The sequence below is a fragment of the Puntigrus tetrazona genome, chromosome 19 (genome assembly GCF_018831695.1).
Source record: "Puntigrus tetrazona isolate hp1 chromosome 19, ASM1883169v1, whole genome shotgun sequence".
Taxonomy (NCBI): Eukaryota; Metazoa; Chordata; class Actinopteri; order Cypriniformes; family Cyprinidae; genus Puntigrus; species Puntigrus tetrazona.
In genome coordinates this window covers 14,093,424-14,116,355 of record NC_056717.1, presented here as the reverse complement: position 1 = coordinate 14,116,355, position 22,932 = coordinate 14,093,424, and the positions used below count along the sequence as shown (strand labels likewise).

General features: G+C 38.9%; 1 protein-coding gene across 2 annotated transcripts in view; it reads left to right on the top strand.

Annotated features, from left to right (window-relative positions):
- trps1 (trichorhinophalangeal syndrome I) overlaps window positions 1-19,262 on the top strand; it is a 97,648-nt gene extending 78,386 nt beyond the window's left edge. For both annotated transcript variants that reach the window (XM_043218425.1, XM_043218426.1), the window contains exons 6-7: window positions 9,159-9,281; window positions 15,571-19,262. In XM_043218425.1, coding sequence (XP_043074360.1) covers window positions 9,159-9,281; window positions 15,571-16,707 — 1,260 coding nt within the window. In that variant the 3' untranslated portion in view covers window positions 16,708-19,262. The remainder of the gene's footprint in view (window positions 1-9,158; window positions 9,282-15,570) is intronic.
- The last annotated feature ends 3,670 nt before the right edge of the window (window positions 19,263-22,932 follow it).

Genomic DNA, 22,932 nt, shown 5'->3' with positions numbered 1-22,932 from the left:
ATGAACGCTGTTCATTATTAAATAATGTCGGAAATGTTCCTCATGCCTTTTTGTTCCTTTTGGTTTTCTTGTACTTGAACTTAATGCACAGCCAAACGCCACTGTGCTGTAGTGTCAGTCAGGAGCGTTTTGTCTGAGCTCAGTGTCGATGTATAGTGATTCGAGCTGATGGGCACTGAACTATGGAAGCTCCATGGAGGCTTCATTAGTGTTGGTTGCTGGCTTGATGGTCCCTTCCTGTGTACTCTGAGTGGGTGAATGATTTCTGGGCAACATGATGGAGGATCTCAGTCTGAGCCCCTTGGAGTTTGTCACGCTACTGCTAATTTTAGCTTAGTGGGGCATTGCCTTCCCGCAGCTTATCATTTTTTCATCTTTTTTACCCCCTTTTCTCTTCGTTTTTTCCTGTCAATTTTGAGTTCAGCTTCTGTCTCCTGTAAATGTTCTGTTGGGGCGGTAGTTTCGATTAGCTTTTTTTAATAGCTATGTTTTCCATCCACCTTTTCCTATGCATGTTTTGGTGATGTCACATAAAAAATAAATTCTAAAAATGAGCATAAAACGTATGCGCTCAACTAATTTGGATACATTTCTTATCTGGTAAGAAAACATGCACACAGCATAAAATTGGACAAACCAATGGACCGATCTCTTTGCACAGCATCTGAAATGCTATTTTTGTCATTCTAAAGTCTCGTCAAAATGCTTCATTATACTTAATTCCAACGTAGGCTCTGAAAATAACATGACCGATGTGCTAGTAATTTATTGTATTTAAAAATGATTATATACAGTGCTTTCTCCTACTGGAGAGGCGATTTTGTTCTCTTCAACTGGTGATGTGGAAACTCGCTTTATTCATAAATGTTTTATGAGCAGTTTTGCACATGCATTTAATTCATAACTTTAGCTAATGTTGGTTATTTCTCATAACGGTGAAGTTTGTTAAGCTGCCCGAGAAAGAGACGCTGATCCTGAAATTGCAAGACATTCCCTGTTATGTTAAAAATCCTTAAATATAGGTTATATATATATATCAGTTTAATTGGTATGAAAAGAGAAGTTATTTGTTTACTTTGTATTTATGTCTGTAAAAAGTGACATTTGTTAATCTTACTGCACAACATCACAGTTCTGCATCCTGACATTAATTTAAAAAAAAAAAAATCTCTTTAGAGTTATAAAAATTGCTTTTTATAACTTGTGTAAGTTGTGAAAGTTGATGATTGCCAAGAGATGAAATGTAGAAAAAGTAAGAAAACAAATAAAAGTAAAGCTTTTGAAGTAATTAAAGTACAATCAGGGAAAGGTTCATTATACACCTTTTTTTTTTTTTTTTTTTTTTTGCCAAGTTGATTTTTTTCTAATGTGTCCCATTATACATTGTTGTATAATATAATGATGCAAATCTGTCGAAAGACCATTTTGAAGATAACATTGAGACCATATGACAAATACTCAAATGACATGTTGCCGTTAATTGTAGTCTGATATGTTCATACAAATAGTCAGCTTAAAGGGGAATAATATCTCAAATCATTCCAAAAGTCAGTCTTATATTTAACTTAACGTCTGTCGCCTACCCTGAACCCCTGATCCAGGAGCAGCAAGCTGCCTCAACCATGTCTGACCATGTTTATCAAGTGAAATGGTGTCACTGTTATATCAGATCCCACGCAGTGACTGCCTACACCACAAAATCTCAAACAAAATCTCTCCCTCTCTTTGCTTTTGAGTGGGTACATTTGCCAGACTGTTCTCTGAGGTGAAGCGTATGAGTGTTATCCTTGTGAATTTTGATATTTTCTCTGAGCGCAGTAAAATATTTGGTTCTGAGTTACAGGGCAATTATTGTGATGCTCCATGTCTGACAGTGAAACTGATATGAGCTGAAAAGCTCTGGTTGTATTTTCGAGTATTTTACAGTTGGCTTAATTGCACATAAATGGAAAGCAAGAGTTTGTGTGCTTTTGCTAGGTGTGAATATCTCAGTGTGTGCATGTGGTTTACTTCTTTTCAGCTTAAGTCATTTTCAACGGTGGCGTTCTCGTTACTTGTTGTTTATTGCAAAGCCACAAACGTGTAGCAGCCCACAGCTCACTTTAGCAAGCTTATGTGAAATTTACAGCAGAGAAACATTAGTTGAGTGGAAAAAAGGCTGTCATTGTTAGTGTACGGAGCGGCTCACATTCAGGTGCCGAGTGTTGTGTAGTATAGACTGTCTCTCTCCCACACATAGACAGCTTCACATGTCTCTGTGGCCTGTGTTTCCCCTCCAGGGCAAGGTGAATTGAGGTTTCTATGTCCTTCTTTCTACACAATATTATAGCACACACTACTAAAGAGTTTTGCTAGTGGCAGTTCCCACAGTCTCTATTTTGCGTAGTTTGGTGAAGAATTAAAAGGGGAAGAAATGAATTGCTTGCCCCGGGCCTGCAGAAAATATTTGGAAAAAGCTCCATGGTGACGTCTTATTTTACAAGACACCTCTCAATCCTTCTATTTATCAGGTTTTCTGCAAAATATGACCTATATATATATATATATATATACACATATATATATATATGTATATATATATATATATATATATATATATATATATATATATATATATATATATATATATATATAAATAATTAATATAGATTGTGATTTGCAATATTTTTGTTCAGTTTATTTTTTTTATTGCTGTCAAATGATTATTGTCTAAAATAAACGTTTTTGAAAAAGTATTAAATAAAAATGAATGAATAGAGTAAAAAAAATATTCCAGTTTTTATATGTATAAATTCGATATGCATTATTAATGTAAAAAAAGCAAAGAAAACAAAGTAGGTCATTGAGTTTTTAGGATGAACATTGATACTAAAATACTGATCCAAGACCAGAATTTGTATATTTTTTTATTTCTGTAGATGTTGAATTGTAGATCCAAGAAAATGCTTCTAGATCAGCAGGCATAGTTTCTGTGACTGCCGGTAACCTCACTGGCCTCTGTGACACACGAGCAGGTGTGCTGGTGAAGTCATGCCTGAACTCTTTGCTCTCTTTCCTGCCCGTCATTGTCAGTCACTTTAACTATTGTTTCGGGTCAGCTGGACCCATGTTATGACATCCAGGACGAGTCGACACAAACAGCATTGAAGAGGACCTTATGGAGGTGACAGATGACACATTTAGAGGCCAGCTGCGACGTATCCGGATTTCCTCTTCTGTCACCGAGACAGGATGTGTCTTCGGAACTGTTTCTCAGAAGAGGATACCACATATCTAAGGAAGACCTAGATAAGGGATACGGGTGTAGCGATAGTGTCAAAAGGCCTAATGCCTTTGTAGCGGTAAGGAGAGACCAAAGCATTGTTCGGCCCCTGGAATAGATTATTCCAGAATACATAAAGCCGCCTTCTATTTGCACAAGAAGGAGGGAGACCTTTGAATTTTACAGTACAATAGTTACTCTCATGACTACAACCATAAGCCCTTTGAGTGCAAATGGATATCTGCTCTTCACACTTCCAGATAGAGAACCGTCTGTCTTTGATCATGTCGTCCAATTCAATCTGATTTGGAGTCTCGTGTATCAGCAGGGTACGCTGCGGTGTGATGCAGAACAGGACAAAGGGGGTGGATGGGGATTTGGATAGAGATAACAGCAGGGCTGTCTTTGAACGAAAAGCTGAAGCCCATCTCCTCAGAGAGTTTTGGTGGCTTGAAATTGGGCCGAGGGAACTGGTCAGCTGTGGCAGGTTGACAGTTTCCTTAATTTCTGTCTTTCCTTTCCTGTAGATGCATTCACAATTCACAACTAATATTTTAAACATATGGGTTATTGAGGCTAGTTGGCAGTGGTCCTCAACCTTTTTGATTCCAACACCACCTATTATCCACAACAATATTTAAAGGAAGAGACACTTAGTTTCTCTGAATTTTCAGAATTCCAGAAGTTTATACTGGAATTAAGTACATAAGTACAAGTGTATATATATATATATATATATATATATATATATATATATATATATATATATATATATATATATATATATATATATATATATATTATGTGAAATCACAACTACATCTATATCTTTTAAGACAGTGAAGAAGTGAATCAAAGTAAGAAATATCTCAATTGAAGTTTTATTTGTTTTAATGCTTGCTTTGTTTTAAGTTAAATAAGCTCTCTTGAGGGCCCCATATTGGGCCCCAGGCCACTGGTTGAGACCCACTGCTATGAGGTATCTCATCTCATACATATTTTAAACTTCCATAAATTTTACAGACTTTCAAAAAATGGAGCCCTGAGAAATATTCCCTGTAGGAAGAGAAATGTGACAACTCTTCTCCAGCACGTAAAGTGCTTAAATAACCTTCCGATTGACTACAGATGATTTGAGACCATCCTTACTGCTTTTTCAAAGACTTCATCCTGACATGAAGCGTTCTGAGAGCAATGTGAAGAAATGTGGATGTGATGTGGGAATATTACCCTGAACCGTGGCCTCCCAGGTTCCAGGAGAAATGAGGCTTTCACAGAATATATTAAACCTTATTTATCAAACTGAATTATATAATTACGACTCCATTTCAGCGAGAGACTTTGGATTTGCGTAAACCCGGTATAACATCCACCAAAGATACGACTTGATGGTTCGATATGTCTGCAATTGTATCCAGATGTTTGCCGACGGCTTTTCGATGGTACTGCCTGAGCCTTGAAAAGTTGATGCAGGATTTCTAAAATTGAAATTGTCAGTAGGGGTTCACCTAATTTCCCCGCAGCTGATTAAATAATTGTTTATTTAATGTAAGAGGCCCCGTAGATTGCCTAAGTGAATTACATGTAATTTCATTTCACCGGCTTTGTGTGCAAATCGCCCCCTTTAAACCAAAGAATCCTTTCTTACATCCACACGGCATGCCAAATGGGATATTAGCCCTTATTTTCACATATTACGTCTGTGATGTGTGTCAGTCTCCAAGCATCCCCTGCTTCTCCCTATCATTTTAACTGTCTCTGCTTTTAGGTACGATTTTGCTGTCCACCTCACTAAAACTACTATTGCCGTTGCAAAGGCCTGAATATCTCCCAGGTGCTGAAAGCTATTATTTTCAGCTCTAACGCAGACATTTTTCATAGACGCTCTATTGTTTAGAACTGAAAATCAGTTCAAGACAATGGGTGCAAAACCGGTTGCAAAACCTTGAGAGCAGCTGATTACCGTAATAGGTTTAAGACAGAAAGGTGTGACGTTTCTTCCCCGCCTCTTTCACCTGAGACTAGAAGCTTTTAATGGAGAGCTTTATGGGATTGTGGGAACATGCTCGTTAAATAAATAGATGTAATTAGGTCCTGCCTCTAATTACTTCAGATTCCTCTCACCAGGACCGAATTAGTCTGACTCCCTAGAGCGCGTAGTGTTAGGCATGCGTAATCAATCACATACAAACAGAATGCACAGGCTACACCCACAGAAAGTACCAGAGTGCAGCAGGGTCATTCATCACAGCCCGCAATGCAAACAAGAACAGCCATTTTGTTGTTTACTGCGAGTACCTCTAACCTCGCGCTACCTGCACGCGTACCTTTGTTGTAGCCCTCGCCGTATGGAAATAAATGATGCCAAAAAATACATAATCCAACCTATTACTACACCTCATCCCACTGCAGATGAAAGGTAGCACAAAGTTTGTTTTGATTATGATTAGCGGCGTTTTAACCAGTGACGGTGCTGCGTGATAATGCATGGCACCTTGCGAAGGCTGTGACGGATACCAGATAGCGGGAGCTGCGCTGAGAGCAGATACAGTGATAAACTGGAGCAGGCCAGGAAACAGACAGGGCCTGGGCTCTCTGCGGCCCCTCTAGCCCACGGAAAAAAAACAATGCATCACCTCACAGCACGGCCAGACGTGGCAGGCGAGAAAAATCGCCCCACACTTTGGGAAAACAAAGACAATCAGGGCTTTCTCTCATTCGCCTCCCCTCCTTTTCCTTTGGTGAGCAGCTGCAGCAAGCCAGTCAAATGTGCGTTTTTTTTTTTTTTTTTTTTTCTTTTCTCTCGCCAACTTGTCCGTTTTTGAGATGTAATGGAGGGGGAAAGATATAAAAAAACAGAACCTGGCAAAGCAAGGTACTCATACGTTTTTACAGATGGCAGACTGGTCCAGTTGATAATTGAAAAGGAAGTCTGGGATTGTGTACCATTCAACAGCAGAAGGCTATTTCTGGGTTTTCCTGTGTAATTGACCCACGACCCGCTCCCAAACACATTCACATCTCAACATATTTACACTCCTACTTTTATTCGATCCGGTCTTAAAATGTAATGGACTGTCTCTATAGCTTGCTTATTTGGTGTTTTTTCTTTAGTTACTTGTTGTGAACTTGCTTCAGATTGTTTTGGAATTCACTTTGACCAGATACCAGTGCAACAAGTTGTTCTTCCAATCCCTGCAATATTGTTGATGTCAATAATTGATTGTTTATTAGAAAAAAACTTGCTCTTACTGTGATCCAGCACACCAAATTCCATCAGAGTCCAGCAGATATGGTCAGCCTCTCCATTTTATATTTTATTTAGCGATTTGTGTGTTTATTTATTTTGTATTTTGAATGTTTTGCTGTAAGAAAACTAATATATAAAGCCTTGTCTTTACAACGAACATAAACCTAATGAATAACATGCAGTTTTTTTCTTTTAATGGAGACATGTTAATTTTACAGTTAAAAATTGTTGTTGTTGTTTTTTTTTACTACAACTGCTACTGACTAATATAATGGTGGATGAATTAAGAGGGCTTTTTAAAGCAAATATTTATTAACTAAATTAATATTTCTTTTCAAAATTATACATAGATTTTAGATTTTAGTTTTTTTTCATTACATGTTGTTTATATATGCAATGTTTTTCCATTATTTGATTTCATACAAACACACACAAACTAGGAATGGCATGAAAAATACCTTACCATTTATTTTCCCTGTTGATCAAAGTAGTAACAAAGTAACACTGAAACAGTCCTTATCACAGTTAGTGGACACCAGATGCAGTCACGATCAGCCTTTCATTCTGATTTAGTTTTGGCACTAAGAGTCAAGAGCTTTTGATTTATATTGTTTTAAATCCAAAGCTTTTGGCCCACTGTATACATAACCATATAAGCTTTCTGGATGGCTAAACAGGAGGCCCAGCTCAAATGAACGATTTGACCAACAAGATAAATTATCAGTTGTGTTCACACTGTGTGTAGGTTGTATGTATATTAACTCTCTGCGGCTGTTGTACGATAAAGGTCTGCGGGCCAGGCGGAGAAAACACGTGTGAGTGATTTGGCTCTGGAGCCCAGAAGGCCAGGGAGAGAAATCCACAAAGCTGATGACGGACACTTTGTTTGGCTTGTAACGCTAGAACAGGATAGGAAAGAATAAATCAATCAATCATGTCTAAACTGTCAGGACTAGCATGTGGCCCTCTAAAAACCCCACTGAGATCAGAAAATATATACGTTCTCGCTTAAAGGTTGTAAGAAAGCACTGATTCTGACGTAAATGAGCCATAATTCGATTTTGAGATAATCTTCCAGCAAGGTATTGTGGGTTTGTGTTGAAGGATATGCCAGACATCTTGCTGTCTTAAAGGGACAGTTCACCTAAAAGTGACAAATTCAAATCGATTCCATTCCAGTCATAGGCCTTGCAGATACGGAATTACGAATTTTAATATTTAATTAAGGTACCCATAGAATATGCAAATGCATAACCATCTAAAGCTATCAACATAATATTATAGTGCTATATTAATTTTTATAAATAATAAATCTCTTGATTTGAGCAAGTGTGATGCTTTGTAATGGCATGCCGCAACAATAATGACACTACCCTTTAGGGTCATTATTGTCGCTGCAAGCCATTAGAAAGGTGTTTATGCACCTTCAGTGAGTTTACCTACCTCGTCACGTGCACAAATAGGATGTGAGATCCCTCCCTCTCGGCCTGTTATGCTACACGCATCAGAACGATGCTCTGCGGTTGCAAAGGGCAGTTGTCAGAGTGACTTTGCATTTGCTGATAGCTCACGGAAAACATTGCTCCATCTCATTAAGTTATTGCCATCATTTTTATTCTTTATGGTTGTGCAGGCTACCGTCCCTCATTCTCTTTTCACATTCATTTTCTACGTATCTATGATTAATGGGAGATGTCGAACCGTAGAGTGAGCAAGCATCAGCGAAGGTGAGATCATAATTAGTTTAGCTGATGCAGGGCCCTCCAATGGCGCATCTGGATGGAAAAATTACCCTATAGGAAGCTGGCGGCGCCCCAAAACTTTTTACTGATACGTTGTGAAACACCCGATGAATCAAGTGCCCTTTCCCTGCCAAAAAAGCTCTACCGACTCGAAGCCAAAATTATGTCTGCAGAAAGCTTTCCATTCTAAATGTATTAGAGCACAATTAGGAGCATTGTACTTTTCTGGCAGGAGAAATGTGCTCCCTGCTCAAGCCGTCTGAAGTTAGGCTAAATAAATCGTACACATTCTATAAGGCTAAATGAGTTTTACAGGGACCGTAATCGAGATAATTCCTGTGATTTGCCCCGGTTGACTCTCGGGATTCACTTGTAGTTCTGTCCGTTCCCGGTGGATGATTCATGTGGCTATATCTCTCTCCTTTTTTTTCCGACTTGTTTATTTTTTTCCCCCTTCTCTCACAGTAGAGTGCAATATTTCAAGCTACTAGATATTCTAGAGTTCCAGCCATGCATTTAAAGCTTCCTGTCATGCATGTGTTCGAGATGAAACATTTGTTGAAAGATCAAAATATTTATGTCACTGGTATCTTAGGCCTATAAATCACAGGAAGGTTAATTAGTGTTGGAATCAACTTGGTTATATTAATTGTGCCTCATCCTGGCTTTGTGATTGAACACATTGTGTCCCTTACCATCAGAGCTCCGTATCCAGCTACACCCTGCTGAGTCTTGGTTTTTTTTTTGCCTTTTTCTTCTTTCTGCCTCTTTTTCTTGCTTTCTCTTTTACATTCACCTCCCGTCTCCATGCTGAGCTTGAATCTCCATCCCTCTTTTTCTCAACAGCCTGCTTTTTTTTCTTTTTTTTACTCATTTTGGCTTTCTTTCTTTTTTATGATTTCAGAGACGGCGGGGCTCGGGGGTCTTCTGCGCCAACTGTCTGACCACCAAGACCTCGCTGTGGAGGAAGAATGCCAATGGCGGCTACGTGTGCAACGCGTGTGGCCTCTATCAGAAGCTGCACTCGGTAAGGGGGGAACTAAGAAAACATCAGTGCAAGGGATGGCGAGAACGCTTTGCCAGCCCACCCACAAATCGCAGAAACAGAGTTCAAAATGAACGGAGAGGTGACAGCGTAGCAGCTCCGGTTTGATCGCTTCATTTCCGCGCTGTCAGGCGAGGACCCCGGGGGAAGAGCCCTTTTGGCCTTCTTCAGCCCTGCAGCCAGCTAATGGCCCTATGGAAGTAATTTTGCACCAGCTGGGAGCCCCACTTCCCACAGTCCTAACAAACACCTGACCTTAAAACCCGAGACACAATGCCTACTGGCACAACCTTAAAACCCAGTCAAATGGAGTCTTTCTTTAACATTTTTTCACCTTCATGTAGTTCCAAACCCTTATGAATTTCTTCTTATTATTAACCTTTATTTAACCAGGCAAGTCACTTAAGAACACATTCTTATTTACAACAACACAAACACAAAAAGAAACGTTTAATTGTATATTTAAGCTTTTTTCCATATGAAAAAGGTCAGTGGCGACTAGTTATTTTAGTGGCCGTTTTCTTTAGTATGCAGAAAAGAAGCTTGGGAATTGCTAAATATCTCTAATTGTGTTCCAAAGCCTATAAGTCTAATGAAAGTCAAAGCTTGGAAGGAAGAAAAAATGATGACAGAAATTTTGTTTTTGGTTAAACTATTCCTTTTAAGTTTTTTTTTTTTAACCACCTCTCTGTTATGAGTGTTATAGACATTTTGGTTCTTAAAGTAAAAAAAAACTCATTCATTTTCTCCATAGGGGCAATGATTTTTAATAACTTTTAAGCCTTTAAAGGTTTATAACTTTTTTTTTTTTGAGCTCCAAGGTTTTTAATCAATGACAAATGCTTTTGCTGAAGACATTAGCCTGCTTTTTTCAATAATCATTCATTTTTACAGCAGATTTCCTTGTGAAAAACTGCATTACCCACGATTCTGCAAAGAAATATCAATCATTCAAAGAATCGTTATAAGCTAATTGATATGAAAGAAAAATCACTGAATTATGCGAACATTATATGAACAGTATTCTCCTATCTCTCCTAACATTTTTTCCCTTCAAATGAACGTTTGTAATGTTATTTCTTTAGTAGCTGGTTGGTCTGATTCATAGCTTATAAGTCTGATCTAGTGTTACTGTGACATGCATAGCAAAAATACTTAGGCAAAAGGTGAGTTGGCATTTTATAGTCATTTTTGTTTATCTGAATAAAATAACATTTATATATATATATATATATATATATATAACATTTATACATGCATAAAATGTGAATATAGTAGTCTGTGTGAAATGTGCACAAAGAAATGAAACTGCTCGTTTCTGTAGCCTGTCAGTAAATGACTTAATTTGATTTGCTTTATCGCCTCAGTTCTCCGCTCTCCCAATTTAATTTTGATCTGAATTAGCTTTTTTTTTTCATCTGCAGTCATACCTAAAGCTTTGTCTGCAGCCTTGAAAGTGTTTTAGTGTTCTTCTATTTCTTTTGAAATGGTGTCTGGATAAACATGACGGGTAAACAGTCTCGAAAACATGTGAGTAATTAAGCCGGAGAAACAGAAAAAGCATTGTGCCCGAGCCCGTTGCTGGACTTAACATTGATTTTGCTTTCTAATCTTTGGAGCTCCTTTAAAATTGGGTCAAGTCTGTGAGTGTTACGGTTTCTTCCTGTCTTGATATGCAATGTTGGAAGCGCTCTTTGCCTCTGTGGCCTCGGGCTATCGGGACTAGTGTCTGGGTGGCACAGGCTTGGAAACAGGGGGCCGACTGAATCAGTGTGGTCGACTGGGTAAGCGTTTAGGCACCACAGCGCCCAGACCACAAGAGGCTCTTTCAGGGGCCATGCCACCTGGTGGCTTGAGTCGTGCTAACTTGACCCGGCGCAGGCACTCACATCTGCCCGTCTGTCTGCACCGCTTCATCAGAGACCCTGCAATCAATGGGCGCTTCACGGCAGAGCTTGTGAAATACTGTATGCTCTATTTACTGCCCCACATTAAACACTGTCTGGAGTAAATAAGTTTCCTCACGCTGGAAGTTTTTCTAACTTTGACATTTATGTTGGAGTTCCATCATGCATTGATGCAGCAGCTGTACTGAAGCTTGCATCAGTCTTTTCTCTGGCTTCCTGGGACAGAAAAAGTGGGGTGGCCATGACTTTGAGGGAAATGGGAACAATTCTCGACAGTTTTACTACTGAGATCACACTGATATTAAAAGCCGAGGGGTGATGAATTTGATGAGAGTGGCTTCAGTTATTTTTCAGGCCTTATCAGGCAGATAGCTGGTTACACGTGACATATTATTATCATTTAAAATTGTGAAAAAAATTAAATAAAATAAAAAAATATTTCTAGTTCACAGACTATACAGAAGTGACACATAAACCACAGAAGCTATGCTCAGTTATGCATTATTAGCACAGGAATAAATGAATCATACATTTAAAATGAGATTTTTGATAGCTGACAGAAAATAAACTGACTGTCTTGACAATGGCAAAGTTCAAAGTGGCACTATCAGTATTAGTGAAAGAATATTGTAGATATTTCAGAACCTTTAATTAACGAAATTTATAAAAATCCTTGGTTCTGGTATTTTTAATGTCATCAGCTATGACCTTAAACCTAGTAATGAGAATTGCTCTCTTTTATTGAGCTTTTTCTTTTTATTTGCATTTGTACAGTGCGTGTATAGAGTGCTGGTGAAATGTGCATTTCCCCTCATATTGCATACAAAACTAGCAATAGCATAGATCTGTATTTTATTAGTTCAAGCTCAGTGCTCACTTTTGATACAGCTGTGTGGTGCGATGATCTAAAAGCCTGTACATTCCAGCGGTGAACTGAACGACCAGTTGGGCATAGTCTGTCTTCTCTGTGTTCTTTTACTGTAAAGTAGCTAATGCAGTGGACCATCAGGTTGTGTACACGTCACACTCCACTAGAAGCTAATAAACAAGATGTGGAGACATCTCTCCAAAGCCCTCGGGATCCTTCAAAAAACACTGCCGATTGGCTACAGGATTTGTTTGCCTGATGTTTCTGTTTTTGGTTTCGGCTATAAGATGCTGAGTCATCTACAGCAGTTTGAGCTCTGGAACGGAGTAAAGGCAGTAGGGATGTTTAGTAGAAGATATCTCGTAGTCTTTCAGGTTCTTGGTTTAATAAATAATCATGTGACCGTTTCACTGATGGCGCACTAACGCGGGCCAGCGGAGACTGTGTCCTTCATGTCAGCCTAGCAGTCAGTTTCCAGTAGTATTTTTTATATTTTTGAATAAAAACTTTTATATGCTGTACAGAAATCATTTCATAATAGCACCTCATAAAACCACACTGTAGAGAGCCCTAAATGGAGGTCTGGTCTCCTCGTGCCAAAACACATTGCAATAATAAATGTCTCTCAGATTTTATCTTCTAATAATAGGACCCGACATGCGCCGTAGCTTTGCGTCAATGCCCGACATAAAACTTGCGGCCGCCTCCGTTTTTTAAGATTCACCATCATGGAACTTTTTTATGTGGGTCGCAGAAAGAATATGTCGTTCTTTCTCTAAAAAAAAAAAGTTCTCGCAGCTTCTGAACTCTGACCACCCATTGGAACTGGAAAGCCTCAAAGGTAGAAAGAAATAGCTGGAATAGCAACAAGGCTTTGTTCATGGGCAGCATAGTCGAGACAGGCCTTCCAGGCTCCTTTAAGCACTTAATACATTTTAGTGTTTAAAAAAAAAAGTCTTTACCTAAGGTACTCAAAATGTCAAAAAAAGATAAGATGAAATAAATAGAGAGATACCCAGGGATGCTGAATAGCTCTACAGTATATTATTATGAAAGAGAATTTTTGTAGAACTAGTCTTCCATTTTTGCTGTATGCATTTGTCATAGAATTTAATTTTTTCAATATTTATTTTATTTAATTTTTAAAAATCACAAAAAGTGTTCTCTAAAATGAACTCCATATACTGTTTTTCTTCATACCATAAATGCTTACATTTTATTATTAAATGTGCAGGGACCACCAAAGTCATTTCCCCAGGAGTTAGTTGATCTCTGTGTAGTAGGAAGTAGATGTAATCAAAGACTTTACGACTTGAATGTCTCTTGTCTGGTTTGATATTTGAAAAAGAAAAGTCAAGAACTCACAGCCAACTGTTCGTTCAAGCACTGCGCGTTTTTGAAATATTAGTAATCCTTACAAAATTAGTCTGAAAAAAGGAGAGAAGAACGGGAAAGAATGCCCTCTTTCTGTAGTGTGCAGTGAGGGCCTGACGTGGTCCAGCAGTAGAGGGCACTCTTTCATTTTTGTCTGGCTTTCATCCCCGTCCTCTCTTCAGACCGACAGCTGGCCTGACATGTTCCAAAGAGTGAGCGCTCGCATTTATTTTAACACCGTCCATCACATGGCATTAACTGAACTTAAGCAACACAGTAAGATTTGTTTTAGATTGAACTCTGGTCCCCAGTGGCCAAATATTATTGAAAATATGCATCTCACGTTTCTTCCCCCAGAACATATGGTGCGGAGCCAAAGGCTAGTTTGAGGCGGAGTTAAATTTTTGCATAAATAATTTTTCCAGCTTTATGGGAAAATTTTCCTTTTGTCATACAAAAACACTTAGGGTTCCCAAGCCTCCTCGTCTTTGAGAGAGATTGCTTTCCTTAGCCTTCGAACATGACGGTGGATCTGGGTGCTACAAAGGCAAGTGGCTACCATACACGATTGATTCCCTCCATGTTCCTCTACCTCAAAGTCAACAAGCAGTCGGAAGGTGGTGGTTGAGGGGAGCGACATGGTTCTTCTGCCAATTATCTCTGGCTCTGGGTGAGTCGTGGGTGATCTCTGCATCGAGTGAGGACTTGGAAGAATGTGTCTGGCAGTGTAGCTAGATGAGTTGCGTCACCTTACTGAAGTTTTCCCCCCGAGCCACTGCCTACCCGGATGGAATCTGAGCTCAGAAAAATAGATTACAGACAAGTGCTCCATTCTTTCCCTCGTGTTGCAGGTCTGCCACCAAAGGAAATATGCATATCTCACATCTCTCCAACCACAGTAGTTTCCATTTTAGCATAGACGTAAAGGATGAGAAATGCGAAGGAACGTACTCTTACTTCAGGCTTTTTCTTGTAAAGTAGCACAATTCATAACAGTTTCACCCATTGATTTCTGTCTCTTTCTGGTAGTCAAGCTGAAAGTCACTTCTATAATTCACTCATTTGTATTTCACAGTACTCACAGTAGTGCCTTGATTTTTTTTTTCTAGCTAGGCTTACGTAGTCTAGTGAAAATAAAGCAGTAATTAATAGCCATTTGATGGGAGATTATTATGCTAACCAGCCTAATTACAGGAGTGACTCCTCTGTGTCCCAGAAGGGATGAATCACTCTACTGAAATCACAATATTAGATCAGAGACCTTTTTATGAGGCAGTAAATAGATCAGGTCCAGTCTTACAGACACTTTGGAGAGCGTGTTAATTTTTGTTTGTTTGTTTTTATCACACACGGATGTTGTAACCAACCGTACCTAAATCTGGTATTAAAAAATGTAATATTTAATATTTTAATATCTCTATACTCTGGTTGCAGCTTTGCATTTTTTTTATTTAGTTCCAAGACCTGTCTACATCCTTCAAAGTGCATTGTTTTTTATATACATGGTTTTGATGGTTGTAGTTTAACTATTAAGTAAATAATAATAATTTTAAAAATCGTATATCTATATATATACTATATATTTATTTATTCAGTATATATATATATATATATATATATATATATATATATATATATATATATTTTCATATATATCATAATTGTTCTTAACAAAAATATATTTATTATAGTGCTGGGCAACAATGTATTGTGATTAAATGCCTTTCAAAATAAAGGTTTTGTATGTATAAAGGCTCACACTTGCAGTATATACATATATTATGATGTTATTATTATATATTAGATGTGATTAATCATGATTAATTGTTACCCAGCACTAATTAATAATAGTATTAATAAACTTTTTAAACAAATGCAATGAATTATTCTATAAAATGTTATATCAAACCACTAGGTGTGTTTTATCTTTAATTAAAATAATGCTCAAACAAAAATAAAGTAGAAATATTAAAAGGAATGTACATTTTAAATGAAAATGAGATGTTGTCTTAACAAATAATTGAAAAAAAGTTGTGATACAACTACTTAAACTTTATATAAAAAAAGCATCATATCAATGACCCTAATTTCAAATTGTATTAATTTCATGTCTCTTTTTCAGACCCCCAGACCGCTGAACATTATCAAGCAAAACAATGGTGAGCAAATCATCCGTCGACGGACACGCAAGCGCCTGAATCCTGACCCCGTACCCTCTGAGCAAGTGGGGTCCAAGCAGCAACGCGTCAACAGCGAGGAGCGTCTCAACGGCAGCCCCTTAGAGAGGAGGACTGAGGAAGCAGGATCTGATGGGTCTTTGTCACGTGGCGAGGCCCAAGCGCAGTTGGGTAAATACGAGGCTTACGGTCCCTCAGCACCCAAAAGTCACCCTAGCCCTCGCTCCACCCACGCGTTCCTCGTCAACCAGACGCTGGAGATCCACAAGCGCATGCCACCCCTGCATATGCACAAGAGCCCTGCGGACAGCGGGGCCGAGGGCAACGGGCTCAGCACAGGACTCCAGGGAGGGGACGGCAAGAGTGGTTCTGAACGGGGCAGCCCTATCGAGAAGTACATGCGTCCTTCAAAGCAGGCCAGCTACTCGCCTCCTGGAAGCCCTATCGAGAAGTACCAGTACCCGTTCTTCAGCCTACCCTTCCTCCACAACGACTTGCAAAACGAGGCGGACTGGTTACGCTTCTGGACTAAATATAAGATGTCCGTGCCGGGCAACCCGGGCCACTACTTGAGCCCCGTGGCTGGCCTTCCCAATCCGTGCCAAAGCTTTGTGCCTTACCCTGCCTTCGGCTTACCGCCTCATTTCCCCCCACCGACCCCTTCTGGACCCGAAAGCGACACGCCTCTCGACCTGGCCATGAAACATTCCAAACCCAGTCCTACACCTAACGGGACCCTTGTCGCCAAGGAGAAACGGGCGTCACCCACTTTTGAAAGGGAGCGCGAGACGGAACGCTCGGAAGAACCCGAAGAGGAACGCTCTACTCCGCAAGTGGTCCAACCGGAGAAGGTCGATCAGGCCACGCAAGATGACATCTCGAGCAAATGCGCCCACTGTGGCATTGTCTTCCTGGACGAGGTCCTGTACGCCCTGCACATGAGTTGCCATGGTGATGGCGGGCCCTTCCAGTGCAGTATCTGCCTGCATGCTTGCGCCGATAAGTACGACTTCACAACACACATCCAGCGAGGCCTCCACCGGGCCGGCCCCGAGGCGAACGGCAACTCCTCTAACCAATGAGCTTTACAAACCTGCGGACCGAGCACAACTAGAGCAGCGAGGAAAGCGAGCGCTTGTACGAATGAATGCATTGAACTTTTTCTTTTTTTTTTTTTTTTGCTTGAAATGTGCCAAGACGGATCATGGTGCCTAAGCAGCCAGTGCAAGAAACTTCAGTCAGCATAGCATTTCTGTGGGAGCACACACACACACACACGTACACTTTTAACGAACAAAGACATCGGTACATGTAGCTACTCAATCTAGATATATTTTCGTTAGTCCAGATATGTAATTTTCGACAAGGCAGTTCAGCAAGCAAGGTACATCTACTCCAATTTAATGCTTCGTTTCACGTCGCCGTGTGTATTCGCAGATTTATGGAAAGTTCTCTTACCTGGTTCTGATAAAAATGAGGATGTGTTTCTGCATGTGTGGCTCAGTGTAGGAAAATGTGGCAGTCGTCTGTCGCTATGGCAACAGCATAAATGACTGCCGTCCTCAAACAAACATCCAGCATCCTCAGGGAATGTGTATGGCTGAATAGACAACATTAGTTTATAGTTTGTCTCGAGTTAACATTATACTAAATGTCTTATGGTTTTCTGTTTGTTCTTGTCTTTTTTTGTGTGCGTGTTGAAGTTATAGGGTTAAGTAACTCAAGTCACAGAATTCCATCAGAACTTTTAAGCTGCTGCCTTAGTTGCTGGGATGCAATTCTCTACTCTAGAAATTTGGGAAGGAATAAAAAAAAAATATTTTTTTCTAGGTTGTTAATAGTAAAATCATATTATCAGTGCCTGATATATTGTACAAAGTATTTTCTACATGAGATGTTGATATGCAACATTGAACTCGCATCTGAAAAGGGCCTGGAGTTTGGCTCTGACAAACGTTTACATTTGCAAATGTAGCAAAACGTCGTAATGAAGCAACGCCTGAACTTTTTTTTTTTTTTTTTGAAAACAGTAAGACTATTCAATTTCCTTTCCTCCAAAGGTGGAATATCAAACAAAAGTACTATGTCTTTTTTAGTTTTGGCCACAAAAGGGCACTATTCATTCCAAGCGTTGTCATTTTTTTTTTGTTGCCTCTTCTTACCATGTACTTGTGCTTTGTAGTTGATGAAGAAGCTTGTATTGGACTGAAGTCTTCCTGTATTTTTCTCCTGCTCGAACATTCAAGGGAAACTGATGAGTCTGTGCTTTATTTGGTCATTTTAATGGGAGCCAGTGCTCTATAATATAAAAATAATAACTTTCTGTCAGTCTAAATTCATTCTGTTCCACCTTTAATTCTAAAGAGCAGTTAAAAACACCTTTGACTTTTTTTTTTTTTTTTTTTTTTTTTTTTTAACAATTTTATTCAGTGTACTGTTGATGAAACTTAATAACTGCAGGTGTTTCTGGTGCCTTTCGATGGCAGTTGTCTCAAAGAGGCATAACATTATTTATATTGTTGTTTCACCCAGCTGTACTTTGGTTTTTATGATCCTTTTGCAACTTTTATCATGTGGAGTGGGCAACTGTCTTACCTGAGCGACCGAAAAACTTGTTTTTAAGTAATAATGAGCTCAGAAATGATCCAGAAATACGCGATCAAGTCGCGCACTTGATGCATTTTAACAGTGTTCACGAATCTTCACAGTTTTGCATTTTATTTGAATAGGAAAATCAAAAACCTCCCAGATTCTGTTTTTGTTTGCTAGCAACTTTTTGAGATGTCTGTTGTTGTTGTTTTGTTGTTGTTGTTGTTGTTGTTGTGCTCTCATGTGTACTTCTCTACACGCTCCTTTTCATGGTCACAAGTTCAGTGAGTTGGGTCTAGTCTGACTTCATACAGACATTATTTATATGAACTGGGGAAAAGGAAGGAAATTGAGACTCAAAATGTCTAATTTGTGCTCTCTCTCTTTCTCTCCCCGTTTCTCAGAAACTAGCCTTACAACGCTGCTTAACTGCAAATGCCTCTTAAAAATAACTGAAATCATTATAGACCATCGCTTTTCAACAAACCATTTATACAGTTGGGTATTAAATAACATAAGATTCTTTATTTTTATTTTTATGTCTAAATTTTCATTTTAATTTGAAAATGTTAATGCTTGCACTTCAGTTACTCTATTGCAAAAGAAGAAAGATGAACTGTGTTATTAGCATGCTAAGTACAGGTACTGCATTATAATAAATGAAAGAGATCTTGCCTATGTTTGAAGGTCTTAGCAATATTGAAACACAAGGAGTATTTGATGGAGCCTGGAAGCTTGTTTGGCCAAGGTCAAGGCAAAGGGCATAAATATGTAAATGTTTTAACCATTATTCTTAGAATGTTATTGTTTTTACACTTGCTGCATTTAAAGTGCATAGATGATGATTTTAGGATTTTCTTTTTTCTTTTTTTTTTTCAGCTGCCACCTTAACTTTTATTATTATTATTTTCTTTCTTTTTTGTGTGGTAGGTTTTTACATGCAAAAAGATTCAATAAAGATGGCAAAGATGTCTGTTACATCTAAACTTGAATAATAATGATGACGATGATGATAATAATAATGATAATAAAATAATAAAACATTTTAGCATTTTTTTTCTGTGTACCTTATTGTGTCCATAGAATGTTCTTGCAATTTAAGATCAATTGATTTTATTAACCGTAACGTGACCTGCGTGTGATGAAGGGAAACAAATAAAAATAAAACGATATTGTGAAATATTTCCTTTTTTAATGTAATTGAAAATGACATTCAAGGCTGAATTATCTGCGGCCATTACTCCATTATCACGTGGTAATACAAGTAGTACAAGTGAGATATTTACACGTTAATGTTTTCTATTTTAAATGATCATTTTCATTATTTCAATCCAGTGGCCAGCAGTCGAGCTTTGACCTATTGATTATTCTGTTCAATCTGAAGAGTTAGATCTAACCTTTTGACAGCTGATAAACTTGAGTCATAGGATTTTAGTATCCGTGTGCTTGCTGTGTCGCATGGCATACAATCTAAATGAAGCCTCTGGCCTCTCTCACAGCGCTGTATGGACCTGATATCGATCGCAGCCAATTGTCCTGCAAGGCTGTTGGTTAAGGGCTCATTACGTAGTCAGTCAGGGCTGTACTTAAGAAAAAGATACGTGTAGCTATGTAACGCAATTTCAATATTCACTCAAAGAATTGATAAAACACTTCTGAATGAGATGAAGATTTTTATCTTAAGTTACTAGTCGGCTGACAATGGCAGTGACTTCTACACTTTTCGGTGCGACTTGATTCCATTTCAAAACACTCCAAAAGCGAGGATGAACGCTATCCGCAACTGCCACAACACTTTCTCCGACAGTTCTCTTACAGTGACAGCTGCGAATGGAAGTCTTCATAGCTTCAGTTTTTCCACGCTCTTCTTTCTTTTTTCTGTCCCACTAACCGTCCTCGCTCACCTTCAAAGCCAAAGGCCGACCAAACCTTGAGGAAAGGTCCCCGACCTCCGAGTGCTTGGCTGGTAGATGTTGAAGAGACGGGACAGAGTGAGTCTTTGAAAGCAGCCCTCGCAGGACTCTTCTGGACATGTAGCTGGTCAGCTCTGCTCGCTGTGGGATGCTGGCTGGGTAACTGTCACTCACATGGAGGTGATTCATAGTCTGGGGTTCTGTGGCAGAGAGGCTTTGATGCCGGAGAGGTTGTCTAGCTTCTGGTGTCTTGGAGTTACATACTTTATTCTGTGAAACTTTGCAGAGGAATCCTGGGAAGACATTTAGAATGTGACACATGTGCAGTTTGAGAAAACCACAGATTTACTGACAACGTGTTTTAACGGTTTTCTCCAGCTTCGTTTATATATAGTGTAAACTGATGGGCGTAAAATACCATACCTTAAACAGAAAATTAATAAATACAGTCATTTTCAAGTGGGCTTCCTCCCAAGTACGTCACAGTATTGTTACATCTAAAGTATTTCAAGTTTTCTCCAGTTTTTGTACATAAAATGCTATTGCGACTAGTATTATTTCTTCCGCATCTCATCCATCTCTCTCTCTCTCTCTCTCTCGGAGAGAGTGGGAGTGCATGTGAACTACCTCCGAGTCTGTTCGTCTTTCAAAAGCATTCGGCTAAAAGAGAAACTTCAAGTTCATTTTCCATGCATAATAAAACGTGTCATCGTGGGTTTTAACTCCGCCGATTTTATTCATACAATACAAAATGCAGATGTAACTCGCAGCCATTCACAATACTCTAGTCCGTGTAATAACATTTATTGCAATCGCTCCATCGCTGATCCTTTAAGAAACTCTTTCAAGCGCTCTGCTCTATCGTTAGTTCTGACCTTAGTCACCTCAGTCGGGTGAACCTCGCATGATGTTGTCCACAGAATTAGGGATGGCCGGTATATTCACGCGCGCGTCTCGTCAAATTTTTTTTTTTTTGATGAATGGTAAATCTCCATCAGCTGTTTTCTGTTTTAGGAGACTGGTTTTCCTTTGCTAAAGTAAGAAAACATTTGTCTCCTTTGTTTCCTCCACGTGACGCATACACCTTACGTCATCCGTCTTAACGTCTTCCTGTTCCTCAGTCAGCGGATATTGCATATTTATATTACAAGTAAACGTGTTGATTCGCTACAGGAGGCCTTCATTCACCCCCTTTTTAATTATGTTTGCGCGGATTAAGTTTAGACTATTAAAAGGAAACACTGTACTGAAGTATAGTAGAGTAGTGCCAGGACCATTTTTAATGTAACTCAGATTGGGTTCGTCTGAAAGAAGAAAGTCACGTACACCTACAATGCTTCGAAGGTGAGTGAAACACAGCCTAATTTTATTTTATTTTTTTGCTTGAATTAAGGCTTTAAAGGTGAATGACGCAATATAACGCCAGCAGGGGTCACTCATAATTCATTAGTTTTCATGTTTAATAAAGGGTTAACTTTGCTATAATACATAATACATGGACTAGTTTTGAGATATATTGATTGTTTATGTTGCTAAAGGCGTTGCTGTGCAGTGATGGTCATAGCTGTCTTCATTTACAGTGAGCGAAACAGCTGCTGACCAATCAGAATGAAGCAATTAGAATAATATTTATTTTTTTAAATGAAAAACTAAACTTATGTAAACTTACAGCTTTATTGATGGTGGATAGCTAACTGTAAGTTCGGCTCCTTGAGGCCAGCAGACAGATGATCTGAAAGTGAGAATATCACAATCAGAATTTAATCTTGGCTGACAGCACAAAGATCAGGCAGTATCATTCATCTCTGCTTGTTATTGTTGTCCAGCATGTGTGGTCAAGTGCTCAGACTGTGCCTTGGGCGTGTGTATAGATAACAGTTCTGGACAAATCGATTGACAGACAAGCCGATTTCTGTTCCCAATTAAGAGATTAAACCGAACTCCGTTCTCATTACCTTTCCAACACACATTCTAGCTGCCGTTCCCTTTATACCTTCTTCAGATATTTCAAATATTCGCGTCTTCACCAACTAATAGAAAAGCAAGACTTGATATGAGCCTTTATTTGAGCGTATGGCACCCAAGGCCAATGATGTTTTTTTTCCCCCGCTCCCTTGCTTAGTTTTCATCAGCGTCATGCCCTTGGTGAGCAGTTCGATTATCTATCAGCCAAAAGAGGTCGCTTTGCATGTAAACAATATTCCATCAAAGATGGAGGAAGTCTTTGAATATCAAACATCTTTATCCTATATGCTCCTTCTCAGGTCATCTGGGGTGGAGATGGGCCTGGTTTATATATATATATATAAACCAGGCCCATCTTCACACCAGATGACTTCCTCCATATATATATATTTTGTTTTAATGTCCACTACGTGCAGTACCAAATTCAAAGTTAACTTCAGGCCAAAAATATTAATTAAGCAGAACTTTTCCTGAGCAAAATGTTGGAGATTGGTCTGCAGCCATGTGGCACATTTTGACACTAAAACTGCAATAAGTTCTGGTTGTGGGCAATTATCCCACTCCAAGCTTATTCAAAACACCAATTAAGAAATAAATCTTGTGGTAAGCCAACAACATCGTAACTAATATTATTCTTCTCTTTATTTTTGCCTCTTATTTCTGTGCTCATCCTAACCCAGTCGGTGCATACCTATCAATTAGCAGGACGGTGAGGACGTTGCCCCTTTCACCGATAAGAAGAAATAACTTTGAGATCCCTCAGTGTTTTGCCTCCTCAAGTGCAAGTGAAGATATTCCTATCTTCTGCCTTTTTATAATTTAAATCACAATGGACAATTG